General features: G+C 42.8%; 1 protein-coding gene across 4 annotated transcripts in view; it reads right to left on the reverse strand.

Moving 5' to 3' along the window:
* Window positions 1-5,932: 5,932 nt before the first annotated feature.
* Window positions 5,933-16,037, reverse strand: part of agtpbp1 (ATP/GTP binding carboxypeptidase 1) — a 28,805-nt gene continuing 18,700 nt past the window's right edge. For 2 of the 4 annotated variants that reach the window (XM_041937718.1, XM_041937720.1), the window contains 7 exons: window positions 15,820-15,970; window positions 15,146-15,326; window positions 14,796-14,925; window positions 14,138-14,269; window positions 13,089-13,265; window positions 11,825-11,976; window positions 5,933-8,256 (listed from right to left, as the gene is read on the reverse strand). In XM_041937718.1, the coding sequence (XP_041793652.1) occupies window positions 8,076-8,256; window positions 11,825-11,976; window positions 13,089-13,265; window positions 14,138-14,269; window positions 14,796-14,925; window positions 15,146-15,326; window positions 15,820-15,970 (1,104 nt within the window). In that variant the 3' untranslated portion in view covers window positions 5,933-8,075. Of the gene's footprint in view, window positions 8,257-11,824; window positions 11,977-13,088; window positions 13,266-14,137; window positions 14,270-14,795; window positions 14,926-15,145; window positions 15,327-15,819; window positions 15,971-16,037 lie in introns of those variants that run through there. The other 2 variants (XM_041937719.1, XR_006006856.1) reach the window with 2 other exon arrangements.

Below are 16,037 nucleotides of genomic sequence, written 5' to 3' on the forward strand. Positions count from 1 at the left end.
CTGGAGGTGTAGTGGGACTAAGTAGGCGAAACACTGTTGAAGGGAGGTTTCCACCTGATGACCCCCTGAGACGTGTTAGGAATCACTGCTCTTTGGCAGGTATAGAGACAGATTAGAGCTCCAAGGTTCTTCACTGAGAATGAATCCTCTTTTTGAGCACAAGTATCTTGTGTTTAAATTAACTGCTAAATCTAAGCAAGCTAAGCAGCTTCCCTGAGTTGTCCTAATGGTGCAAAACGAAGCAAATGTCAATGGCGTGAGTTACTTGATGGCAACATCGTTTTTTAGTGTCGCCCGGAAACTTTTGTAACTGAGCTGTGTTTTGGTCTGTGCAACGTGAAGCTTTTTGTATTTGCTTGTGTTGTCTCTCTTTGCCCGTGTGTTTGCCTCTGCATTTGGTTTTGTTTTCTATATTTACAGTGCGCTTTGTCATGCTTCGTGTGTGTTGTCAGATTGGTGAGGATGTTTCCCTCTCATGTGTTTTCGTTTAGCGGCAGTGCATTGAGCTCTCAGGGCCACCGTAGTCCAAAAGAAAACATGTGGGTATATCGAGGGCGGGGACTGCTCCACTCATATCTATAGCAGAGGTACTTTAACTTACATATTAATTACACTCCTGAGAGAGTGTGTGTGCCAGTCTGTCTGTGTCTGTGTCTCTCTGGATCTATCATCAGCACTCACTCTCCGTTTCACCATGTTCATTAGTACCATGTGTGCTCTGCTGTCTCTACCCCGGCGTCCCATGAACCGACCGTGCTTTATGCTTTATGTTAAGTGTGTTTTGTGCATGCATGTGCAGTAAGTAACTGTGTTAACCTGAAGGTTATGGCTGTTGACCTTGCTGGCGTCCATCCATCGACGTCCCCAAGTCGCCCCGCTGTGTGGTCTGACTGGACGCTGACACAGGGCTACTAGAGCCTGCTGTCTCTTCGTCTTTCTTTTCTTTCACCGTGTCTCTCTCTCTTTGACAGGAAGCTGACACTAGAGAATGTAGCTGTCCCTTCCTTACTTCTCTCATTCTCAGCATCTTTTTCTTCCTGTTGTTTTCCACCGTCCCTTTTAGCCAACAAATTCTGCTTTGTGTGTAAATTGCATGCAGGTCTCCTGTTTGATGTCAGACTGGAAGGTTTCATTTGAAATAAATTAATCTGGGTTATGTAGAAGCGGGCTGAACTGCATTGTGTATCAGGCACTCTTGAGAAATTCCTTTTCACGCTTCCTGTCTGAACGCTTGAAAGCGAGGTGATCCTGAATGAGTCTGGATTTTATATTTCCAAGACATAAAGCCATAAAGAGCAACATGTTTTTTTCTTTTTCACAGCAGTTTATCGCTGAATCTGAATCTGATGCTCCAAACCAGTAGGGCTATTTGATGTGGAGGTGTGTGTGTGTGTGTGTGTGTCTCCAGAGTTCTGTCTATGGAGCAATATATACTTCTGTTTTTCCTGCTTTGTTGGCCAATGATAACCTGATACACCCCGGAGAGAGCTGTGGAAGTGTCAATGGGAGGAAGTGGAGGAAAAGAGGAAAAGGTTGAGACAGGAATGGAGTGGGAAGAGATGAGTAGTGCTGCATTTGGGCTGCAAGCAAAAAAATAAAAAATGAAAAAATCATATACAGATAAAATGATCAAATCAGTCTGATGTCCAGGTCCTTTGCTTGACTGTCAGAAGAAAATTATACAGGCGTCGTAGCTGCTCAGATGATGTCAGTGGGTCCGAGCCACTATCTCTGTGTCCAACCGCTGAGGACACAATGCTGCTCGTTATTCAATGCTTTTTAATTGGTTTCAAGTCTGCCTCGTTTGCATATGCATGCTAAGAGTGCATCTTATTGGAGGAGAGGTGGGAATGGAAATGGGCTGAAAAGCACCCGGAGAGAGAGGGAGAGAGGCAGAGAGTGTTGTATAAAGAACGGCTAAAAGGAGGAATGAATGAACAAACAAGTGAATAACAGACGGGATGTGAGTAAGTGCTTCTAGAAAAATCAGTCTCTCTGGTTACCACGGCAACGAGAGGTGCAAGTTGGCTCTGCTCCCTACATAACCAATTATGTCTGTGTGTGTGTGTGTGTGTGCATGTGTGTATCTACTATCTAGGGCTATTGATATGCAAAAGAGAAAAGTGGGTCCATGTGAGCCTCTGTGAAAAATGTTTGCAGGGCATTTGATTTTAACGTGGTGTGTTTGCATCTGTTATCTGTGTCAAGCTGTCTTCTGTCAGTTTATCACCAGCTGCAATTTCTGTCCTCTACATGCGCGCACACACACACACGGACGAGCAGCGAACAAAACCCCACCGTGTTGGCACTGTTGTGTTCATAGACTGTTTACAAAAAGCTGCACAGAGCACAATCAGATGTGGCTCCCTCTAGTGAGAGATGCTATCTATCAGCAGCTTTGGCATTGATTCACATGTAGCTGGATGAAGTAAAAGACTAAAAGAGAGCAGGATTGTATTGAGTCTTTTTGATCAGCCGTGTGCTGTCGAACGATTCCTCTCATGAGTGAAATCGTTCGGTTAAATGTTTAAGGGCCACTCCACCGATTTTGTTACAAACGGGGGTGTCTGGCTTGAAATGATTGGTGCATTTAGGAGGCTTGAAGGGTCTAATGAAGGACGTTGTTGAGTTGCATTAAAGGAACTGTCGTCCCTCGTCTTTTTTGGTAAAGGAGACGAAAATTCAGGATATCTCAGTGTCTGCTGTTTCGAGTTGGACGGTTCTATTTAAGAATCTCTCTCTTGTGACTCCAACATTACGGCTGTACAATACTTATTTGCAATATTGCAATACTAAACACCCTTTAACAACTATACAGGCAGAGCTATATTAAGAATAAGAGAGATAATCCTCTTTGCGTTGGTTTCCAGTTGATTTTCGAATTGATTTTCAGGTTTTATGTATTAGCACTTCATGGTCTGGCTCCAGAATACTGTACACAAGTCTGCTTTGTGTGCTTGTTACCCACATTCAACCTCAGATCCAGCTACAAACCTCACGCATTTTCCCAGTCAGGACCTCAAACTCTGCAACAGCCTCTCTGTTGAAATTCATCCGGTTACCTCTGAGACCCTTTTTATCTCTTACTAAAAACTTCATAACTTTTTTCACATATTTCCACATTGAGTAGGCTTTCTGTGCCCTGTCTCTTTGAACTCTTTTGAATTGATTGTTTTTAAAGTTGCTATTATTATTATTATCATCATTATCAGGAAAAGGCCACATATTGTAGGATTGGATAGAAAAAAAATCCAGTGGCTTGTGTGAGGCTGAAACTGTGTGCATGGGTTTGGATTTCATACCTTTAGTGGCACTATTTTAAACCCTTCAACCATCTTCAAAAGCACTTCTCTCTATCATAATGTGTTACAGCTTATACCGCTTAACTCTGTACCGAGGACTTCTGATGCTGAATTACAATGAGATCAAACACACACGCAATTTTTCCAGTCTTGTGTGCTGCTGTGACACGCAGCCTATACACACACGTCTTTGTCAGGCCGTTCTTTGTGGACTTGTACCTTTTCAGAGGAGCCATTCTGTCCCTCAGTGGGACCACCAGTGAGTTAGAGACGCAGCCAAGTCGGACACTGGCACTAATTGGCCACGCTATTAGAGGCCCGCAGAGCCACACTTAGACTACAGAAATAAGCTCGTCAGTGTGAGGATGGAGGCTGGGCACCGTGCCTGCGTGAATGCGTGAGACAGAGAGAGACGGAGGGGGAGAGATTTCTAATTAGGGGTCTCTGATGAACATGAGAAACATACAGAAGCAGTTTAAAAACCTTCCACCACCCTGCAACACACACACACACACATGCTTTCCGTCCTCTGACCAGAGCAGTTAATTGGTTGGTTGGTTGGTATTTGTGGTGGAGGTTGGAGGGTGTAGGGGTGGTCTTTTGTCTGATGCACTTCAGCTGCTCTGATTGACAGCAGGGACAGGAAGTGAGGGCGTGGGGCTTAGAGAGGAAAAGAGCTTTTCTCTCTACGCTGCCTTCCTCAGATTAACATTCTCCTCCACCTCTCCAGATTCCTCTCGTCCTCCTCTCTGCTTTTTTTCCTTCCACTCCTTTCACTCCCTCTCTCCTCTCTGCCATACTTTCCTCCTCCTCTCCATCCTTCTGTCCATTTATATCCATTTAGCATCACACAACACGTCTTTTTAAAAACATTTTTGCTGCCTTTTTGTCGCCTCGTTCATTTCCTCAGAAGCAAAGGATTAGGTTACTCGGGGCACTTTAGCAGCGGAGGAACATTGCTAAACAAATGCTTATACAACTGTGCCACTGACATGAAGTGACTGAGTATCTACTTACGCTCTATTAGCCCAGAAATAAATCAGCTCAAGCCCACCGCTGACTCCTCCTCCAGGTGTTGATAACTGGGGTGTTGCATGTTTCATAGGTTAATTGTCAGGATCATGTAGTTTTGTTCAAAACATGAAGACAGTTTTAGAGCTATTGACGGCCTCTGTGAAAAAATACAATCATTCTCCAGCCCTCAAAACTGAGTGAGAGCTGCTGCGCACTGAGAGGTTGACTGAGGACAAAGCATTACATCATCTTATGAAGCCTCTTCTTTCTAGATTTAACCGCCGCATTTGCCTGCAAACAGGACAATTATCTTTTAATAACCCTGAAAAATACACCTGCCTACAGACGACGGACAGAAAATACATACACACAATAGATAGATAGAGCGACAGATAGATAGAATTGTGTTCAACATGGATCGAGGATTAAATGGTTAAAAGAAAGAGATACAGTGGAAGATGTACAGCAAGAAAATCCTTAAATAATTGACAAGTTGCAGATCTGCTGCACAGATTCGTGAATGTGAAAGTTTTTCTCTGTGTTCTAGAGAAATGCAAACTCTACTGCTGACATCTCTAAGCACCAAATCCTTGTCTTCTGTCGGAGTAAGTGACTGCGTGCGATGAAGTATTAAAGGACTGGTTTGCATTTTTTCAAAACTCACACGCCCATACATACATTGAGCTATTTTGGTCTCTGTGATTCTTCGTCCTGTCCATATTGGCTGCAAAGAAATCAGCTTTATAAAGTGATTTCAATCTAAATGTAGCAGCTGTCAGTTACAGTGTTTTAGTGTCAAACTTCCTCTTTGTTTCCAGACACATCATTTCCTTGCTGAGCAGCCGTGGAGGGATAGCAGCACAATGACTGTGACGTTGGAAGAGACCCAGTTCATTTGTCTAACTCAAACAGCTGAAGCTTCACATTAGCTTCGGTTTTAGTGTGAAATAAATGTTTGCACAGAATGAGAACATCATTTACACTGAAAGGGCTGTGTTTCATGTGCACATGTGCATGTAAGCAGCGTGAACCTTTTCTTTGATTTGTAACCCTACCCCACCTTAAGCATACTAAACCCATAACATAAATAACTCACCCATCGTGCTGCTTATGCTTTATCTAAACATAACCATATACCCTGTGCACCAAAACTAAAAGCATTTGTAAATTATTATTTTCATGGTTCATTCGTCCCAGGTTGTTCTCAGCGGGTCACTGTAACGATTAGACAGCCTTACAATGGAGTGTATGGTACATGAAAACATGAGCTATCCTGTAAGTGAGTCCGGTTTAACACAATTATCTAAACCAACATCAACTATGAAAATAAGACCCAGTTGTTAAAAAACCCCACATTTTTCCTCCTTTATGTGTTTGGTTTGCTCTGCCAATCACAGCACTTCTCCCCATAACTCAGTTAGGATCCATTACAGTCACTTTACCAAGTTTGAGAGAAAGGTCTTCAGGAGGGCAAATGTTGAGTGAATTTAATCTTCATTCAGTCGAGTCTTAACAGAAAAAATAACGCAACCTCGCAGAGGCAGAGCGCATGATGTTTTGTACTCCAGCGTGCAGCTCAGAAAAATAAATAAAATAGAGCAGACAGTTTACCACATTCACATTTTATTTCCCATGTTCACTCTTAGCTTCAGTTTTCTGTGTTACAATCAACTTTAAATGAGTTGCTATCTCCGCTTGTTTACCTCAAAACAGACATAAAACAAAAGAAGCCCGGCATTGTGTTGATATAAACTGCTACACACAAACAGATATAACAGCACGCACAATCAGAGGGCACCATCATTCACACCCATGTCCATCACACACACACACACACACACACACACACACACACACACACACACACACACACACCCAGAACAAGGACCTCCCTGGATTTGCAAGATGTCCATGGGTAACATTTCAAAGAACGTAGAGCCAAGGGAAAGATAGAAACTGAGGGAATGAAAGAGGTTAGAGGGAAAGAGAGTGAGAAAATGACTGGGGGGAGTGAAGGAGAGTGAGAGGGGATAATCAAATTGAAAGAACAAACACACTGTAAGAGTATTAGCTGAGCTGAATAATGGAATAACTTAAAACTCTTGCATGCGCACACACACACACACACACACACACTCAAAATGCCTCATACAGTGTACATACAGGTTTGCATCCCAGAAACAACACGTAATAAATTACAAAATAAAAACAGAAAATAGCCATGCGCTAGCTGTACAAACGCAACAGAAATGTAGCTCATCTCCATAAACAAATGAAGAAATAATGCAGCACACTACTTTATACTCTCAATACAAAGCACCATCTGTTATGCATGGGTCTCTCCTAAGCAAGTCCACAAACATACACACAGGTTGGAGGAAAGGATAAAAAGGGAAAAAAAAAATCAAATTAAAATTCCAGTATAATTTCTTAAAACATCACAGCAACGCTACCATCCGCTCTGAGCTGAAGCTGAGTTCTGACAACTTCAAACTAATGAGGTGACTGAAGTTGAGGTTTGCAAACTGTGACATGTTGTAAAGTGATGTTTCACTCTCACTCACTTTGTTTTGTGTGTATAGTGTATATCCAAAGTGCAAAAGGGTTTTCTGCTCTCTGCAGCTCATGCGTCTTGTTCATTACTGCTTCGTCTAACGTTATAATACTGTCTATTATTAAAAACAATGAAAACACCAACAGTGCGTGTGGATATTTTACATTCCATCTTCACGTTTTTAACTCTGACCAAGAAACCTGTGTAAGTTGGTTTGTGGTGTGTGATTATATCTGCATTTCCCGTACTGTACAAGGTGCGTCTTGATAAAGACATGAACATTCTACATTTGAGTGATATAAATAGTTTCGCTTTTGGATAAAGCAAAGCAAACAGTGCATGATCAACCGGACCACCTGTGCTGTGGCCGATGGGGGGAGAGGAAGTGAGGTCACAACTCAAGTGTAGGTACATCTGAGAAGGTTTTTCCACATGAGACACTCTGGAAGATTAACCTGCAGATAAGCTATGATGTACAGAGCTGTTTGTCGTCCCTGCATCCCATTTAGACACCTTAGAGGAAGGAAGGAGGCAAGCAAGGAGGGCCCAAACCAACAAAAAGAGTAAAAAGTTAAAGTGCAGGGCGAGACTATAGAAAGGAAGGAAAAGGGAAATAAGAAGGCAGGTTGGCTGGATCTTTAAGCTGGTCAGTGGGGGAGATCCAGCTTCCCTAACTCACCAGGACACGGGGTCACAGGTGAGAGAGGTTTCAAAAACAGTACCTAGAGAAGCTCAATTACACTACCACAGCCTTGTCAGGTAGCTTCAGTGTAAGATCGGCTGTGAAAAATGAGCGAGCGGACGAGGGTTCAAGTTAAGGATCGGCGGTGCCTGTTGTTTGCTGCTCTGGCTAGCTATATGTGAATCTCAGAGGCTATATGGTGTCTGAGGTCAGGGGTTACAGTTCATGAAAGTTATAGTGTGACGTTGAAAGCTGACAACATTCATTGAAACCCATCCAAGTGAAAGGCAGGTGGAGTACGCACCGTTAGGAGCAACACAGTTGGGAAAAGAGCACCCGTGTGTCGGTAATGTAGCCTACTTACCATTGAAGTGACTGTATAATAGGGTCAAGTGTAAATCTAAGGTATCTATTTAACAATCAAAGTGAGAGGTGTGGGTTCTGACTAGTTTACCTTCAAATTTAGATCAGCTAGCAATCCCAGCAGCGGCTGGTTTTGAAGATGGAGATGAACTCCGCAGCGTTAGTCCCTGTTATTTGTCTCCGAGTCCGACAGGTGGTCGTGGTGATCGGGATTGTCGTGGACTTCGCCGCCGTGCTCATTTTCCGGCTCGGCGTCCTCATCGTTGCTCTCTGCGCTGTAGTCTATCGCCTCCAGAAAGGACGGCTCGTCCTCCTCCAACACATAGGTGGTGCAACTGCTGCTGGATGGCAGAAAACATATTTCTCTGTGAGGGGATGATGTGAATAAGTCCGTCACAGGGAAAACTCTGCAGCCACGTCAGCGTTTCAGGGCTTTGGAAAAGGCACACTGATGCCTTCGGGTATCAAAAATTCCATGCATTTCTGCATACCTTATTTTGAGAAACTATTCAATAAATGATAAACATTTTCTATTGCACTTCTTAAAAACACATACATATTTTCCCGCACATGCACTGTATGGCAAACAACTGTGACGTTACTGTTACTCTCCTTCACTCTGAGCTGAACTGAGAGTCACTAAGAGCTCTCTGATTTCAGAGTAAAACACCCAAGACAATGCATTTGAAATGGGTTTCATGGTCCTCGAAAATGCACTGCTGAGAAGCCCATTTCTTAAAAGCACAGAAAACAAAAAACAAACACAGTATGAGGCATTCATACAAAATGTGGGACTGGCAATAGGCCAGTTTACGTGGGTAAATGTTATCTTTGCTTTATGATGTTTAGTTGGAAAAACGGACATGGAGCCTGTGATCTTACAACTTAGCATTTCCACAATGTCTTTTCTCTTTTCAATCTGAATGCAGCTTAAGGAAGATTGCAACTGACATTCATTGCAAATTGTTGCAGATTCATTTTTTGTTAAAAGACTAATCGAGTAAAGGTTTCAGCTCAAACTGCAAACCTTTGCAACAACAGACACCAAATCTACTACAATACTACACACATTAAAATATATTTTAAAATGATAAGAGAATAGAAGCTGGAAACAAACAGTGCTTGAGTGCTCTGACTGGTGAAGGTAGTTTTTTTTTTTTCCTTTGGGTCTTAATGGTTAAATGGTTGCTGGTTCTTTGAGGTTTTAGTGGCTTTAGTGGGTTTTTAATGGTGTTAATGGTCTGAAATGTGATCCCAGGGAGACAGTCGATCAGGGGGCTCAGACAATGATCTCCCACCAAGCTCACCAGTGTGAGTGCAGGAGGGAGAGACAGAGGGAGAAACTGTGCGTCAGTATATGTACAGTAAATGTGTATGTGTGCAATAATGTGTGTGTGTGTGTGTGTGTGCCTGTGTAATGATGTGGACGGACAGAATATTGTCTAAACAGATAATGAGAGTTGTGAGTCAACCATTACAGGCCATTACAGAAAAACCAAACCCAATCTCTCATTTCTTTGGGTCACATTTTCCGTATTCACCATCTCGACACACAGTCCATCTTAATATACAGATCCATGTATGGACATTAAAAACCCCAATTACCATCATTCACATGTGGATAAGCCCCCACATCTCCAAACTCTCACGTACGTACATCTCTTTCTGTCTACCCTCACACAGAAACACACCCATGCCCGTATCCACCCATTTACTCAGTCCGAGACACCAAGTGATTTGCAGACGCCTCCCAATGGCCACAATATCATTGTTGTGATGACCTATTAAATGGTAAGTGGTACCACACCAAGCCCCATGCATAAAACCATAAACCCGGGACGGAGAGCGACCAATCCCAAAGGACGCTCGCGCAAACACACAAGCACCAGAACACTTTTGGAGTCCCTTAATGATCAGACACATAAATGATGAATGAATATATCAATATGAGAGTGGAGTAGGTTAGTAGCGGAGAGAGAGGCTGCGAGACAGAGGGAGGGAGAGAGAGGTGAGCATTAAGTGGTTTTGAGCTTAAAGCCACTCTTTCAAATGAACTGCTTTAACAAATCTGTGGCGCAGAGAAGGCTGACGTTTAAAAAAAGAAATTAAGATAACCTTGGTGGTCACAGCTTGGGTTTGGCCGAGTTTAATAATTTATTTGCGGCTTTGAACTGAGGTACAATCTAATCTGTGTGGACTTCATATTTCTGAATAGGGAATTTTAATAGAGTTGATCTGATGTACAGTAAAGCTACGTGGTCCCTTGTTAGGATGTACAAGAGCAGCGCCGGCTCATCTTTTGAAGCCATTTCTTGCTATATGGATGAAGGCTCAATAAATATTTGTGAGTCTGTATTTAAATTCTTTTAGAAATAAAACGTAATGTATCATATCTAACCCTTATGTTCTGTTTTGGGCACTACTAGTCCCTTTTTATAAGCTCAAAAAAACATACTCAACATTGGTTTATCAGCCTGATGATTCATGAGCAAGAACACTGAGTAGACGATTATGACTTTTAGACTTTTCCATTTAATGAGCTTTAATAAATTAAGAAAAAAAAACTATTTTATCAATTAATCACTGAATTGTTTAGCGAAGAAAATCGTGGAAAAAGTTTTTGGCAGTTTTCCAGAGCCCAATATGACATCTTCAAATGCCTTCTCTTATCCAAACAACAGTTTAAAACCCCAAAATATTCAATTTACAGTGAGATAAATCAGAGAAAAGCTGGAAATCCTCATATTGGAGAAGCTGCAACCAGAGAATGTTTGCCAATTTTCTGTGATAAATACCAAAACTGATTTATTTTCTGAGGAATGATTAACAGACTAATCTTTTAAGCACTAATTTGAAAAGGAAAAAAAGCTTGATTCTGCAGTTAATTAATTTTAAACACAGAGCACGCCAAACACTGGGGAAATAATAATAATGTTCCTTTGGCTGGTTTAGGACTCGTATAAACCAGAGAAACAAAAAGACCAGGTCATTAAGTTGTGAACTCCAAGACAATAAAGGATGAACGGGCTGATGAATCACTGCTGATGCTCTTGTACAAAGCAACCATGGAGGATGAAGAGGTATAGAGGAGGTGAGGACACATTGTTCTGGTTGGACGAGTGAAATCAGTGTCTTTCAGTCAGACATGTTCGCTGCTGCCGTCCCTTAAAGGCACCGGCACTTAAGGGAATGAGGACATGCTCTGACAGTGATCACTTCAACATTTTTCTTTCCTATTTTGTGCTAATATATTCCAGCTACTGCGACTGTGCAGGAAGGCGGTGTACTAGTTTGCATGTTCCACGTGCATTTAATCCACACGGTACCATCCTGCGCCATCGCCTGCTCACTGCGGCCCTGAAAAACCTCGCTGTGTAGGTGTAAATGGTTTTTATGGAGGGAGAAAAAAAGATCTTGTGGCTGTTTTACGCTCTCTTAGAGAAATAATGACACTGCTGACAATTATTCATACCCATTCCCCTCTCACTCCAGAGTTTTCATTATATTCATCACACGCTGATAGAATCTCAACGATGCTCACAGCAGCCGTGTACGAACGCAGGCCTTCATGTTTTCTTGAGGAGTGCTTCAGAGGAGATCCCGTGTGACAATCACACCGTTGAGTAGCGGTGCCGAGGGGGAACGTGTCTAGCAGTAAGGAGGGTGTTTTGTGCAGATGAAAAAAAAAGTGTGGTGGCTGCAGAAAACACTTTTAAAATCTCAGATATCTTGGGAAGGTTGAATGAAGACAATGCTGAGAAATAAAAATTCTGAAATCTGAAAAAACTAGTTTGTGACATCTGTAATGTTAGCCTGCCTTCTTCTTTCTATGAGATCACAGGCTTTAGTCCTCAACCGTGCATGGTTTGTTTGTGGGCTTCACTATCTCTACATGAACGCTTTACTAACCTGACCACTTTAGACTGCGTCCCCATGATGTCATTCTCCAAATCCAGCAGGTGTTGGTGGTTGTGGAGCCCCGTCAGCCTCTTCAGCCTCAGTAGGGCCACACAGAACTGAGCTCCCATCTCCTCCAGCTCTTTGGTGCCGATCTGAAGACCCTGCAGAGAACGTGCATATGCGAAACAAACCCATCACAATCACACAAACTGTCATGTACAGTATGTGCACAGTTCCAACATACAGCTGAATTCCAAAAATAATTTCAAAGGCCTAACAGAAATCTATTTTAAATGGCTGCTGTGGTGTTTTATAGCTGCTCTGGAGCCTGAGGATGGAGCCGTTGTCCATCTTCAAACGGCCCAATTCTCAATGCTGGAAAGCACTCGCCGAGGAAACTTTTCATGTGGAAACATGATAATATATTTCAGTTGCAGGAAGCACACATTCAGACGCATATGCACTCACACCTGCAACCCTAACAAAGTCTTCACAGCGCAGTGCCGTCATACAAGTAAATGAATACTCGCTCAGGGACAGACACGCGCACACACACAGCGCTTACCCCCGACTCAACCCAAAAACTTTCATGTTCCTTTCTCCCCAGAGCAGAGCTGGGAACATCTAAACTTGGCCACAGAAATATGCGGCCCAAGTTCAGCAGACATTAGTTCCTGCACATCTGGACAAACACTTCCACACAAACCAGTGGGGGTGTTAATCAGTGCCAAAATGGCATCTCTAGAGTGCCTCTTGATATGTAAGATGTTGACATTGGCAGAATTCACCAGGAAGGAAATCTGCTGAGATGGAGACAGAGAGAGAGAGAGAGAGACAGAGACAGAGAGAGAGAGTGAGTGCGAGTGAGAGAGAGAGAAAGAAGAAAGGGAGGCAAAGAGGTCAAAGGAAAAGAGGAGAAAAGACAGAGGTAAGGCAACGAAGTGGGGAAAAAAGGACTGCAGCACCACCTGGTGGAGATTTGGATATTTAGTGGTACCTCCCTCTCACTGACAGGGGGTGCATGCAAAAAAAAAATTGGACAATGTGATAAATCCAGATACTTTAGCCAAGCAATTAATTTTCTGCATAATTTAATTTTGTGTTAAGAGTTTGTCAGAAAAGAAAAAAGCTCTGAACAATTTCCCCTGCGTTCCCACACTGCAGCTTGTTAATTAGCATATATATGCAAACAATAAAATCTTCTGGGGTCCCTTGTTGCCAACCATGAACACAACCTCCCCGTCTTCAAACACACAAAAAAATACACTCTTACTTTATATTTGCCCTGGTCACAGCCACAGAGCGTGCTCTCCATGGTGTAGCTGCGCTGTACTCCGATCTCACGCCATACAACAACGCGGGCGGTTGACTCTTTGGAGCGCTCCACAACAAAACTACAGCTCGCCATGCTGAAGGCTGGGGCGATCTGGGACAGGATCTTAGGAAGCGCCTGGAAAAAAAAAAACAAGAAAATGTTTGAGACGTCGGAGTGTTTTTGCGTAGGTGAGTGCGTGTGAGTGCGTCGAGGGGGGCAGATGATAAAGTATACTTTACAGTAGGGACAAATAACTGTGTCCAACAAAGACGGGCTTATGTACAGAGCAGTTGCTTGGAAGCAGCAGTATTGACTATTGCAATCCAAAATGTTTGCTGTGGGCTTGTAGCCTGAAGCTACATGTCCACTAGGAAACTCTGTATTCAACTGGCTTCTTTATTAGCATTCTGCTCAGTGAGACATCGTACTGTTTCTTTCTGCGTGTGGGAATGCAGAGACAAACAGTCACCTGATCTTGACCTAACCAGAATGACTGGTGCATGGATGGATAGAATAAAATGCAAGGTGAATTAATAAAATGTGACTACGTTTGTCAGATAACAGCTGGTGTTGAACCACATTAAAATGCAAAAGATTAGGTATCATTTAAGATATAGATAAGGGACTTCAAAAGGAAAATCCATAGAAATGACAGGGGGGAAAGATAAACAGGAAGCAGGTAATTCAAAACAGGATTATGTAACAATACCTTGGGATATTTAGGAATGGGAAAGAGAGAAAGTGAACTGTAATAACTGTCAGTTTCAAACTAAACTGGCTTTTAAACTGAAAAAGTTAAAACTGAGAATTAATGCACTGGTATAAATATAAGCTGCATCTCTTTTCTGAGTCAATATTGATATAACTTTAAGGCGAATTAAGTTCAGTGCAATTATTATTCAGTGATGTGAGAACAGTAATCTGAAAGAACACAGAGAGGTAATGATGAGTGTTTGTTCATTTACTTTGGTGTGTGTGTGCGTGCATGTGTGTGTGTGTGTGTTCACCCTGTATGCAAGGTCCTCCTGTAAGTCACTGGACGTAGCGCTGATGCTGGACTGCCACACAGTCTCTTTCACGCTGCAGCCGTACATGAACACGTTCTTCTTTCTGGAATGACCATGGTAGTCGCAAAACACCTGTGTGTTGATGTGCATGCAAACGCACACGGACGCACACGCACATACAGGAAATAGAGGAAGGATTAAGAATGTGATTGCGCTGCATTTTTAATAAGACACAGTAAACATAAATTTATTTCTCTCTTTCCTTCTCCATTTAAAAAAACGTGTTTACGTAAGTGGCTATGTAACAGGACAGCGGCCTCACCTTGCTTTGTGCTGTAAAGTCATCACCCTTTGTGTAGTAAACAAATCTCCCATAAAAGCAATATCCCATTATATCTAACTTGCTGACACACAGTGTAGGACGGAGGCCAGTAGAGGCTGTTGTTTATGGCAACTGCATTCATGTGTTAGAAACTAATGTTGTGATTTGTTGATAAGAAACTCATTGGACATGCAGCCAAACAGTGTGCAGCTGAACAGTAGAAGTGGCACCACCATTAACAAAGAAGTTAGTCTTTATACTCCCTAAATAAAAGATGATGCAGCACCATGCAAAATTCCCCAAAGTTATTTAAGTCCACTTAATTAGAGGTCATACCAGTGGTGCCCTTTGTAAGTGTGCAAGGTACTGCAGCAGGCTCTTAGTGTGGTAGATCGTGGGGTGGAGCTCAGGATTGGGGTTCTGCCACTGGCGATTCAAATCCTCTCCACTCAGAGAACAACGATGACTACAGCAGAAGGGAGAACGCAGAGGAGGGGAAGGATACAGAGTGGAGGAGACGAGAGCAACAGCTAGAGAATCCTTCAAGGCAAGATTTTGTGTGTGTTAATATACATGAAGCTGTGACCAACATGCAGGCCCAGGTTCAGCAGACGTACGCCTCTTCGGTGTGTATACTTGAAAGCTGTGAATGCGCGTTCTTTTCTCTCTAGACTCATTTTACTCACTTTCCATTTATAACTCCATCAGGGTTGAGCATGGGGACTATCTTGAAGATGTAGGCCTCTCTCAGGCTGGTTGCAAGCGGGCTGGTGCCCATAAGGAACTCCAGCGTGCCCTTCATTACCCAGCTGGCGTTAGTCTCTCCAGGGTGTACTCTGGCCGACAGGAAGATCAATGGACGATTCCCTGAAGAGGGAGAGAGGGGGAGGGAGAGCATGGCACAAACGCAAAGAGAGGAAGATGGAATGAGAAAAAAAAAAGGAAAAGATTCTTCAATTTAAAGTTTTTCACAGCTGAGAAACAGCATCAGTGAACTACGGTGGACAGAAAACCTATTTGGGAAGAACTGGACAGCCTGATACTGGGGCTGTTCTCATGTAATAATATTCACTTTCATGTTCTTGAGCGTATTTGTGAGAGAGCAACATTTCCATCAGTTACTAGCAACTTTCTTAGAGGACATTTTGGAAAACTATCAAGCACGACGGATCACAAATCTTTGACAGTGGCCTGGAGAACTTTTAACTAAATTAGGACAGATTATGTGTGATCGTTTGTCTCCTTGTACATCTGTCTCTCTCATTCCAGATAGCGGACAGCTTTTCTGCTCTTCCACGATGAATGAAAATCCTGCAGCTGAGATCGTTCCACCGGCACACAGACCTACACTGATACTTACTGAACTGACAGATGTGATCATTGGCGTTGGACTCCGGCATGGCAGTGATGGTGACAAGGGGGCAGCTGTTTCCCCCCAGAGTTTCACAAAGGATGTCCTGTCTCAGGTAGATCTGAGGGGTCCTCAGAGCCTCCAGCTTGGACAGGTGCATCTGAGGGTACAATGACAGAACAACAAATTACAGTTTTTACATTTCACTTACCAACATTGTTATTTAC

This window comes from Chelmon rostratus, chromosome 5 (assembly GCF_017976325.1).
Source record: "Chelmon rostratus isolate fCheRos1 chromosome 5, fCheRos1.pri, whole genome shotgun sequence".
Lineage (NCBI taxonomy): Eukaryota > Metazoa > Chordata > Actinopteri > Chaetodontiformes > Chaetodontidae > Chelmon > Chelmon rostratus.